The sequence below is a fragment of the Poecilia reticulata genome, linkage group LG5 (assembly GCF_000633615.1).
Source record: "Poecilia reticulata strain Guanapo linkage group LG5, Guppy_female_1.0+MT, whole genome shotgun sequence".
NCBI classification, from domain to species: domain Eukaryota; kingdom Metazoa; phylum Chordata; class Actinopteri; order Cyprinodontiformes; family Poeciliidae; genus Poecilia; species Poecilia reticulata.
The window spans coordinates 6,189,892-6,201,697 of NC_024335.1; the positions used below are offsets into that span (position 1 = coordinate 6,189,892).

General features: G+C 37.7%; 2 protein-coding genes across 4 annotated transcripts; one reads left to right on the forward strand and one right to left on the reverse strand.

Moving 5' to 3' along the window:
- The first annotated feature begins 1,356 nt into the window (after positions 1-1,356).
- Positions 1,357-5,326, forward strand: ppcs (phosphopantothenoylcysteine synthetase). 2 transcript variants are annotated; one of them, XM_008408619.2, is made up of 4 exons: positions 1,357-1,459; positions 2,541-3,072; positions 4,673-4,776; positions 4,968-5,326. In XM_008408619.2, the coding sequence occupies exons 2-4, from the start codon at positions 2,544-2,546 to the stop codon at positions 5,301-5,303; spliced, it is 969 nt and encodes a 322-aa protein (XP_008406841.1). In that variant the 5' UTR covers positions 1,357-1,459; positions 2,541-2,543; the 3' UTR covers positions 5,304-5,326. The 2 variants fall into 2 exon arrangements, with proteins under 2 accessions (XP_008406841.1, XP_008406840.1); XM_008408618.2 differs by lacking the exon at positions 1,357-1,459 and having other exon boundaries at positions 2,397-3,072.
- A 67-nt stretch (positions 5,327-5,393) lies between these two features.
- Positions 5,394-11,450, reverse strand: utp3 (UTP3 small subunit processome component). 2 transcript variants are annotated; one of them, XM_008408617.2, is made up of 16 exons: positions 11,250-11,450; positions 10,978-11,065; positions 10,003-10,059; positions 9,866-9,922; positions 9,673-9,781; positions 9,525-9,593; positions 9,315-9,436; positions 9,084-9,239; positions 8,925-8,996; positions 8,192-8,232; positions 8,022-8,118; positions 7,408-7,542; positions 7,203-7,330; positions 7,056-7,128; positions 5,662-5,769; positions 5,394-5,579 (listed from the first exon to the last, which is right to left on the reverse strand). In XM_008408617.2, exons 1-16 carry the CDS (start codon positions 11,264-11,266, stop codon positions 5,490-5,492), a joined length of 1,419 nt encoding a protein of 472 aa, XP_008406839.1. In that variant the 5' UTR covers positions 11,267-11,450; the 3' UTR covers positions 5,394-5,489. The 2 variants fall into 2 exon arrangements, with proteins under 2 accessions (XP_008406839.1, XP_008406838.1); XM_008408616.2 differs by having other exon boundaries at positions 5,394-5,769.
- Positions 11,451-11,806: the final 356 nt, after the last annotated feature.

Consider the following 11,806-nt stretch of genomic DNA (forward strand, 5'->3'; position numbering starts at 1 on the left):
GACTTCAAACTGCATTTACAGTTTATATCACACCTTAAAAACTCTTGGTGTGTGTGGAAAGTGAGAAAAAGTTTATGATATTTATGAAACAAATAACAAAAACAAAATAAAATTCAGTTTATCGCCGATTCTGTTGTAAAACACAGCTTGGCACAGGCCCAGCAGAAAATGCTGCATTGTGAGGTTTTAAAACCATGAATCTATTTTTTTTGTTGCTCGTGTATAATTGTATTCGACATTGTTACAAKAAGTTTTCCAAGCAGGGACTATGTGAGTTGTGTATAAGGATCCTCACAGGAGCTTWTATAAACAGGAACGTTTTAAGAAGAGGGAGAACATTTCTCCATCCTTTACAGTTTAGATTATTCTCACACTGATCTGACATCTGAGTGAGTTAACTGTTGATTTTACTCRCTACTTTCATAACTATGAATAAAAACTATTTAACTAATTCACTGATACAGTTGAACTAAATATTATCTTGAGCACAGCCTGTCCCTCATGTATCTTTTTGTAATGTTTTCTGGTGATTCATGTTCAGTAAAAAGGGAAACATACAAAGAATTTAARTGTGTTAATAAATTTGAATTTAAAAATAATAAAAAATAAAATCTTAATACAGTATTAGGCCATCATTTTCTGATACATTTTCCTGAGAAATTAAAGATGCTTTTCAGGTGAGACTCCACAAAAGGTGGTCCGTGGAAAAACTTGAAGYAGTGTTGTGGAATGACGGAAAATTAAACAGTTTTTCTATTTTATGTCTGAGCTGATGTTATTTATGAGCTGTTTAATTTTCCAGTGACAGCTACAGGCTTTTTCTGGTCTAAATATCAAACCTTGTTGAGTATTTAAGCAGGTATATTTTGTTTGTCTGCCTGATTGCCTCATAAGTCCTGGATTTGACTCCTGGCCATTTTCACAAATTAAATCAGATATAATCAAATTATTTCTCAGTACATTAATGGAAGTTTTTCTGAATATTTTTCTACTTTTAATGTAATATTATTWTATTTATTTAATTAATTATTTGATAGGAACAATTATGAACAATTAACATGYTTGTACATTAACATTTATAGCCATGACTAATTTGCAATGCACCAGCATTTGCAAATGCTATACCTAGACTAGCAGGGCTTTTAAGTAAACAATTGTTAAAAGATTATTAAAAGAATCRTTTTAAATTACTAATATTGACATATACTTGAGTTCAAACAAATTAAAGCAGTRCTACTTTTGAGTCCAATTTCTGCCTACTTACTTCGGCTAATGTTGACAGTTAAGAGGAAACGTACAGTGGCAGTACCGTTTCCAGCCACTGCGGGGCGCWGACGGCTCCCCTTTGTATTTTTAGAAACCGTAGAGTCTCAAAGCTGAGTTGATTTCAGGAAGTAAAATCATCAAGTTGTGGAGGAACGAAAACATCCCTGAAGTGACRGGAGAAACATCTTCATCGGTGTGCATGACATACGTCATTTCTACTTTGCTGTAGTTGTTTCATTGGGTCGCAGTTACGTACAAATAAGAAAAAAATGTAGTAATTTCTGGCGTCTCGTTGTTGACAGTCCAATCTAAAGAGTTAACCATTTAAGACGGTCAAAAACGGTTAACATTTGATTTTAGCTGCGAGAGAATTCGCTTCTCTGCTCATCGGTATATTAATCTAACTGACTGTGTGACTTTCTGAGCTCCATACTTTGCGTCGTCCGTCTTTAAGTTCTGATTTACAGATTAAACGTGCAGTTTTTATATTTATGGTGCAAATGTGTTTCTTCAAAGATTCCTGACTTATTTGCTGCAATGATATTGATTTTAAACAAAATCATTGCATTGTAGACAGGGCTCGGACAGTAATGTGTGCATAGATTCAAAGATTCCAGACCTTATTGTAATTTTTGGTCTGAATCAATGAATTTTGAGAAAGGAAAAATAAGAATTCTGAGGAAAAAAGTAAATTCTAAAATTAAAATCAGAATACAAAAAATTCAAGTTTCAAAAAATAAGTCAATTCTGAAAAAAAAAATGAATTCTGAGATTCAGGAAACAAAAGTCAGAATTCTGACAAAAAAAGTAAAAATCTAAAATTAAAGTCAGAATTCTTAGCAAAAAAATCAAATCGCCGAAAAAAATAAGTCAATTCTGAAGAAAGGCAGAATTCTGAGATTAAGTTAAGAATGTTAAGAAACAAACAAAAGAATAAAAAAAGTAAATTATAAAATTAAAATCCAAATTTTTAGCAAAAAAAAATAATTTGTTCAAATCAAATCTGAAGAAAAATGTGGAATTCTGAAATTAAAATTTAATAATTTAATAAAAATGGTCAAATTAAAAAGTCAGAATTCTAAGACTGAAATTAGATCACAGCTCATATTTAGCTGTAACGTCACAACTTCATAATGTTCTGCGGGCTTATTTATGTTTCATTCTGTTGTCCCAGGTCAAAGCTATAATAAAAAGCTGGTTTAGCATTAAAGCAAATCTGCTGCGCAGACACAAGCAGCCAAACTTCTCTCTTAATGCCTCTTCTCTCTTATCAGATAATGGCCGAACCCAGAATATCGTCCATTGATGGAAAGCTGACTGAAGAATTTGCCGTTCCCTCCCACGTCGAGGAGGTCAAGGAGAAGATGGCCGCTTTCGCCGCCCGTCACGCCGAAGCGGGCCGCAGAGTGGTCCTCATCACGTCAGGCGGCACCAAAGTCCCCCTGGAGTCGCGCACCGTCCGCTTCCTGGATAACTTCAGCAGCGGCAGGCGAGGAGCCTCCTCGGCGGAATACTTCATCGACTCGGGCTACGCCGTCATTTTCCTGCACAGGCACCGCTCTCTCTACCCCTACACACGCCTGTTCTCCACCATCAACATGCTGGACGCCCTGCAGCTCAGGGCGGGAGACGGTGAAGGAGCGGGGAAGGTGGTGGTCGACCAGCAGGTGCTTCCAAACATCGCCAGAGTGCTGAAGAGGTACAACGAAGTGAAAGACGGAGGACTTCTTCTACCCATCGAGTTCAACACTCTTTCGGAGTATCTGCATTTACTGAAAGCAGCGGCACAGGCGCTCAGCTCTATAGGTACTAAATAATTACTTACGCCAAAATTTTATTAAAAAAAATATCCTTGTACATATTTGTTGAAACTGTCACTATGTCGTGACAGTGAGGTATCTAAAAAAATCTGAGCTCCTCTGCCTTCTTCCAGTTCTACCTAGAAACAACCAATCAGAGCGAGGAGGCGGGTCTTAGTGCTGCCAATCACAATCTCATGTAGCGTCAGTGATGACGGAGGGTAAACTGTTTTCTTGTGGGTGGTTTCTCTCGCGTTAGCACATTTAGCAGCGATTACATAACGTTGATTGACAGCGTTAAGACCCTCCTCCTGGCTCTGATTTGGGTTTTTTTTGTCCAGAGTGCTGCATTTATTCAGGCAGCAATAACAGCTCAGGGAAAATGTGGAGGGTGTTGATCTTTTCACAGATTATTTTACACTGTCACAACAATTATGGAGAAACATGTCCTTTATAAAAATTACATACTGCAGCTTTAATCGGCTGAAGATGTGGAAAAAGCCTGAGTGTAATCTCACAGAAATTATGCACTTTAAATGTTTCTTTTCTATATAAACCACCAGTGAGCTGTTTATAGCTGACCCATTGAACTGGACTCAAGGGTGAGCACAGCAATCATCCCACTTTTCACCTCCAAATGGATGAGTAGAATAAGGTGCAAAATATAAATATTTATACATTAAAAAACAACAGCCACAATAAATTAATCAGCCGAACACAGACCTGTCTTTTTCATCCAATCAGTTTTCTTTGTACTGCATTCCTTTAGATAAATAACAGATCACAACCAGCAAAAAAAAAAAAAAAATCCACAAAATTTAGGATTACCGGTAAGTAAATTTCAAAAAACCCTAAAACTATAAATTCTTGAATTTTGTATCATAAGAATATTTTGTTTGTCATATAAGTTCGCCGACTTATCTTCCATGTTAGGTTACATTTCTTTTGATTTATTAAACTTTTGCAAAGGTTTTAAGATCCATGGCTTGTTAAGTAATCAGGATTAAAAACTAAAGGATAATTATATTAATTGTATTTTACTGGGTTTGCCGTTTTATGGCTACAGTTGCTGTCCAAGTATTGTCAATAATTTCTTCCCATAACACAAATCATATTTTCAAATTTCCTGTCAATTTCTAAGATTAAACACAAAAACATGGAAGGCCATTGGTGGATTACCTTAATGACCAGGATCAGCTGTTTTCTGGGTAAACTCTGCTGTCTGGCCTAAATGGCATACTGCTGGTTATGCCTTTTATAAAGAGAATTAATCCTTTGTAATAGCACATTTTTAACCAAAACATAATATTAAAATTTTTTAAGAATTAAAAATCTTAATAAATAAAAAAGGTTTTATTCTATTTATTATTGAAGCACTAAGGGTTTTACAAAATAAGTCCTTATTGAGATTTTCCAAATTAAAAAGTGTTCAAATTAAAGGTTGGATTTTTTTACATTTTTMAGTGTAAAACTACGATGCTGCAATAAAAGATGATTTCATGAGCCTTTCTCCACATCTTTAAGAGCCATACATTTTACAGTTTAAAGCTATTGATTCTGTTTGCATGTGTTTAAAACTTGTTTACAAATGTTTCATCTTCAATCAGGGTCAAAGGCCATGTTCTACCTGGCTGCAGCCGTCTCCGACTTCTACATCCCGGCGTCAGAGATGCCTGAACACAAAATCCAGTCTTCCAACGGACCTCTTCAGGTACATGAAATAAAATAAATAAAGAAGCTATGTCTCTGGACATGCTGCAGTGTGGGTTGTAATATTTAGCCAGGAGGAATAGAGCCTTAAAAAGGCTTTTATTGCTACTGATATTGTCCGGCATGAATTTCTAACACGCAGGACTAAATCCATCGCATGTCATTTATATAATCTCTTTGTTTCTCCATCAGCTCAGCATGAAGATGGTTCCTAAGATCCTGTCGCCGCTCGTTAAGGACTGGGCGCCTCAGGCGTTCGTCACGTCCTTCAAGCTGGAGACGGACCCAACCATCCTGCTGGACAGGGCCCGGCGCGCTCTGGACACCTACAGGCACCAGGCGGTGGTGGCCAACGTGCTGGACTCGCGGCGGGGTTACGTGGTGGTCGTGACCCCGGAGTCCCGGGATGAGCTGGTCGTCACCGAGGGCGACGTGGAGAAGGGCGTGGAGATCGAGGAGCGGATAGTGAGCAACCTGACGACGGCGCACAACAAGTTTATAACTCAGCAAGCCGCTGGACGGAAATGACCCTGACCCAGTCTGCCGTTTGGGTTTAATTCGTGAAGAGTTTCCTCTATACGTTCAGTTTCCTCTACGAACAAATCAAGCCGATTATCGTTAAGGTTGTTTGAGTGTTTATTAATGTCATCAGAAAAATGTGTGATTTCAGGATTATTGACCAATAACAGCTCCACTCTCTGGACTCGCTGCTGGCTACTTGAGCTTGGTGCTCTTTTTGACACCGGCCCGAATCCCAGACGCCTCGCCTCCGTACCGCGTCTCCTCCTTACGGACACTTTGCACCTGGTGAGAACAAACGCAGGTTAGAAAAACCATACAGATGATAGTCTGACATGATTCCTTCAGCGCCGCATGCGATACAAACCTGTCCCCTCCTGCGGATTTTGGCCCGTCTGAACTTTTCTCTGTGCTTGACTCTGGGGTTCCGGTCGATCTTCTTCCTCTTGGGCGTCAGCCCCTTGTTCTTGGCCATCTGTGGAGGCACCAGAGCAGAAAACACTGAGAACTGAACTGGGATTAGGGTAGAAACACGATGATGCATGAGAAATATTTGATCTGTGGTGTTGTCAGTGACGCTTGAGATGATTCGCAAATAAAACCACAGCATTAAAAACGTTGCTGCTTCACTTTGAATCATTTATTAGTGAGACGCAAGAGCCAGAAGATTTAAAAAAATGTTTATTTAAAATATAAGTTTGGGGAGGGGAGTAAATAGTTAAATTTCTTGAGTAGATTTTTAAAAATATGTACTATTAGAAGTATTTTTGCTCTGCTGAACGATTTTACTCAAGTCATTTTTTTCTAATCTTTCTTGGAGTAAAATTTCTGGATTCTTTATCCACTATAATTAACGTCTCTGAATGAAGAACAAGTTTTTGGTTAAAACAGGTTTTAACCAAAACTTCACCAGACACACACCTGCAGTTTTAGTTAGTTTCTCAAGTTTTACATCAAAAGAAATTGATTTCTACCATAAAACAATAGAGTTTTTATCAGGATTTCTAATATGTTCTTTGGATTTTTGTTCCCTTTTCTCAGTGGATTTTACAGTGACGATATGGGGTGCTTAAAAAAAGTGGGAAAGTTGTGAAATAAAGAAGTGTGAGGTCTAAAGAAACTACAGAACCTGAACATGTTCTAGCGACTGATTTGATTTATTTCAAACATGTTTTCAAAAACAAAAGTAATCAACTGAGAAAACATGTGCATACATAACCAAGAGCAAAATAACTAGTTTAACACTTTTCTTTTTGAAAAGGAGTAAGAAGAAATAAACACTTATTTAATCCTACACCATATCTCAATCTAATGAAATGAAAACCCTCTATTGCCTGTTCAAGGATCATCTAGTTGGGCGTAAATGTAACTTTTCCAGACTCAAGTTTCTAGATTTATCCACTAATTTGAATAATTTATTATACATCCAAATGCAAAACATTCAGAGAGAAGTTTTATTTTCACAAACGCTGCACTACATTAAATTACTGCCTCTGTGCTTTTATTCAGTCTCTGGATTAACTTTATTTCAAATGTATTAAATCTGGACTAGATTATGAGACACTAAACAAAATTGTTGGAAGTTTTTAAGGTTTCAATGTTTGGTATCTCATGGCTTTTAAAAAGAGACGGAGGTAAGAGTCTAAATGTGAAATGTACAGATATATTCTTCTTTTCTGCTTCTCCTCATCCAGATGTTTGAGGTGAAATCTGGGAATAATTACTGCATTTTTCATGTAATGTATAGAAATGCTTCAGCACCTGATAAGTGATTCCTCTTTTGGCATCTTGATCCAGCTCTTCATCCCCCTCATCATCATAATTTTCCTCCAGCCTGCATCAAATGCAAGTTTTCTTACATTTCCGTCTCATAATAACCAGCAGACTGAAGGTTCACACCACACTCACGCTTCTGGGTTTTTGTTCTTCCTCTTCAGTTTCACCCGTTCCTCCACTTCTTTGTAGAAACGCAGAGCTGCCTCTTCGTCCAAGTCCGAGTCGCTGTTCTCGGGTGGAGTTTCTCCAGAGTCCTGCATCTAACCACATGCTGACTTTTAACATCGACGACGGTTTCAATATCCGATTAATCTGAAAAAGCAGAAATACGATTTACCTTTTGTTTTGGTACTTTGGTCTTCTTGCCCTCTGTTTTTCTCTTTGCGCTTTCATCGTCGTTCTCATCTTCAACAAGAAGTTTGCGAAACTCTGGAGCCAGATGAGAATCTACTGCACTAAGTTCATTGATGAGCTGCAATAATAAGAAGTAAAGAAAACACTTGAATAGAACCTGTTCAACAACATGAAGTAGGCTGAAAGAAAACCCTCCAGAATTTAATGTTTACTCAAACGCTTTTACACCCAAAGTTGGATTTTTATTTAAAAAAGTGAATTTTTCTGACATTGGGTTTATCAATGGATTAACCACTCAGGTTTTCTGGTTCTGGTCTGCTCTGCTTCACCAGAACCAGAACCAAACATGTAGAACCAGCATTCAGCTTCTATGCACCACAAATCTGGAACAAACTTCTAGAAAACTGCAAAATGCTGAAACACCGTGTTCCTTTAGATGTAGACTAAAAGCACACCTGTTTGGAGTTGCTTTCGATTGGTAGCAAGTGGAATCAATATTGATCAACAAATATATGTTATGCATGTTTTCTGGATGATGGCATTTGACAAAATGCGACGTTTGCTGCCTGATGCGTCACCGTCAGCAGGTGGACTTACGTTTCTGTAGGTGAGCAGCCGTTCGATCACAGGGTGGTTGTGTGCAGGGATCCGCTTTGCTTTCAGCACCAAGTAGAAGCTGATGTTGGTGCAGTAGCTGCAGCAGAAAATGCGCGTTAACCACAGAGCGTTTCCTCTCAACACGTGGAGACAATCTAATCAGGACTCACTTGAGGTAAAGTTGCTGTTTTGTCTCCAGGTAGTTCGCCCACTTTGGGAAAACGAGTAAAAACTCATCAGTTTCACACAAACTTTAAAACACATTGTGCAGGAATACATCTCTCGCAGCAAAGCCCCACTACAGACATCAGGTGAAGAGAATTGGTGTGTTTTGTTGGATTTCAGAGCAATATTCGCTGAAAAAGTGATCTGACTCAGTGTTCCTCTCTTCACCATGGGGAAGCTCAGAAAGGTTGAGGAAAGATTAAGAAAAAAAAAAATGAAAAAATTTAATTCATTAAATTTTTAATAATTTGTTTAGCATAAAATCGAATCTACTTTTCACGGTCAGATTTATCAGGCTGTTTTGCTCCTGAAACTAGAATAGCAGCAAAAAATTTAAGAGCTTCTGTCGAGACAAAGAGCGAAGGAACCGTGCAGCAGTTCTGCTGTGGAGGACGAACTTCTGGTTCCCTAAAATCAGAAGGCATGAGACAGAATTTATGTGAAATAAATATAATAATTATTGAAAAGTGAATGAAAGTGTGAGAGAAAAAAATCTAAAAGTTGATGTTTCTTTAAATATTTTGCGGCATCATGAGTTTGTAAAGTGAGTCCTGGCCCAGAAGCAAACGCTGTTTGGTGGAGGTGGCATGGAAAAGTTTGGGAAGCCCTGATCTCACTGGATTGAAACTTTTTATTTCAACAAGTTGTAAAACAGGTTCTGGTGATTCTGGTTCTGACCTGTCCTGAAGGGATCTTCCCATTTTTGACCATCTGCATCATCGGCTCCAGCTCATCCTTCAGTTCAGTGAGCTGCAAACACAAAGATGTCAAACGCATGAGATGACGTCGGGGGATAGAAGAGTCATGAGGTTTCAGATAAGGGCTTATAAGTCGTACCTTTGCCTTGAAGTCCTGGATGAGCTCCAGCAGCTCCGGTGATTCTTTCTTTAAAAGTTTCATCTTTTCCTTGAGAGACATCTGCTTCAAGTCCTTCACAATTTTCTCCCGTTTCTCCACAGCTTTGTCTTCATCCTTCTCCTCCACTGCAAACTCCTTTGAGGATAAAGTCTCGGTAAGAAACCTCATCCAGAATGGGATCGACCGTTTATGAGGGGGGATCATTTTTACCTGGAGAAAGTTTAAATCGTAATCCTCCTCGCTCAGATTTTCGGCTAAACGTTTCTGGATATTTTTTGCTTCTTCCTCCTCCTCCTGCTCCTCAGCGTCCAACTCTTCCTGTGGTCTCCCCTCTGCAATAACACGACCAAAATCCTAAATCTGCACCGAAACGTCACAAATCGGCCCATTAATGTCACTGGAAGTAACAAAACAATTTACTAGTGGCGACATAATCCGTGTTGTAGAACATTTTCCTCTTGGTGCCCCACGCCATCTCACTGGGAAGATCTGAGGATAATAAAAACAGCTTAGAAAGAACGATAAATAAAAGAAAATCCAACTTAAAACACCTTCCTTAAATCTTTACCTTCTTCCTTTTTCTCCTCCAGATCACTCTCCATATCCGTTCCCTCCACCTCTGCTTCCTCCTCCTCTTCTTCTTCCGACTCCGACTCGTCCAGAGCCATCACCTCCTCCTGGGACGTTCAGGCAACTTTTAGTTTGGGGCGCATTTATCATCAAAATCATCAAAAAAACAGAACAAACTCGTATATCAAAACCTCATCGTCTAGCTCCTCCACGTCGCTCTCCATCTGAACTCCATGAGCGAGAAGTTTCTGCAGCAAAAGATGCGGTAAGAACAAAAAAAATCTCCAACATGATTCACCAACAGGTAAAAGCACCAGAGTGAGCTTACAGCGATCTTCTCGTCATGAAACTCATCGATCTTGTCCTTATAAAACTCTGATGACCTCTGGAAAACAAAGCAGAAGAAAATGATGAAAGTAGAGATTTTCCTCTGCTGCAGTCAAGAATTTAATCACTTGAGAGAAAATCTTTGGTCAGTAAGGCTGCTGAATTAAATCAATCACAGAAGAAATTTAAATGAGCTCCATCATTTCTATTCTGATTAATATTTTTTGATAGACTTCATAATCCATTTTATTCATGTTTCGATTTGTCTCGTTTTTATTTCCTTTTTATTTATCGTTTTTGGTTATTGTGTTTTATTTTGGAAATTTAAAATGTCTTCCAGTTGCAGTGTGGAGATTAATAAACACAGTTGGGTTGCCAGTAGTTACATTTACTCAAATACATTAACTTGAGTAACATTTTTGAAAAAAAATTACTTTTAGAAATAGTTTTACTATGCTGTACTTTTTACTTTTATTTGAGTTTTTTTATTATAAAGTATTGCTACTCTTACTTGAGTAAAATTTCTGGATTTTCTACCCACTGAATGAAAAACAAACAAATGTTTTAACTTAACAATTCACCACAGACCTGCAGTTTTTTTTATTAAAGTTTCAAAAGTTTTCCATTGAAATAAACTGATTTGGCAAATTTTTCTTTTGCCTAATTTTGTTATTTTTTTTTGTTACATATATGAATTGCCATTTATGTCCTTATAATACCAACATTTCCAATTAATTTCACATTTTGGTCCATCTGATTATGTACTTTTTAAACATTAAGTGGCTGATCAGTTTTACCAAATACTTTTTTACTCTTACATGAGTAACTTCTTGGATGGCTACTTTTTACTTTTACTTGAGTATAAATATGTTGAAGCACAATTTTTGGATACTCTGTCCACCTCTGTAAATAAATAAGACTTCATACTTTTTGCACTTCAAAATAGATCATTACAGCATAACGATGCATCGCCTACCTTATCAGGAACTGGCATGTTTCCGTAGGCTTTGGGGTCATCTTCATCAAACTGCTCCACATTTTTGGGCCTCTTCAATTTTTTGGCTCTGCACAGCAAAAACACCAAGATGCTAAACCTCAGACCTCCTGCAGTCACAAATCACAGCACTTCTGCTCGATTTTGTCCAGTTTCATCCCAGTAGTCAGACTTTATTGCTTGTCTGGTCAGGAAAAAATACTAAAACCTCTTCTGAAACGCAGAAAGACTGAGACAACTTTAGAAAAACTCACCGTAATGCTCGAACCATGATGTCAGCGATCGGGGCTGAACTTAAATAAAAATAAATAAATAAAAATACAACTATCTCAAACAGAGATAATATTTCTGGGATTAAAAGAAAAATAGGCTCAAAAATCCAGTAGAGCTCCAGAGGTTTGATCCCCAACGTTGGCTACCATGTGTTTCCGTGTTGTCTTATTCTTCGGTTTGCATCGGAAAACACCGCCACCTGCTGGACTGGCATGAGATTACAGTTAAAAATTCCTCCAATTAATTAACAATCTGTGTTTTCTACGTTAGTTCGAGTTTATTGCGTAGAGACAGAATATCAGCTAAAAACCCAAGAAGAAGAAGAAAATGAAACTTAAAGATAATTTGAGTGAAAAGAACTGACCTGACTGCTCCCAAGTGAAGTAAATAACACTTCTCTCCTTGATTGTATCTGTTTCTCAGCAGGATAAACAATATATCCCAATCTTGATAAACATTTAAAGTTTTAAACATGTAAAATATACAAAAAATAAACATAACAATAGAAACAACAAATAAAATAAATTATGAAGTCTTT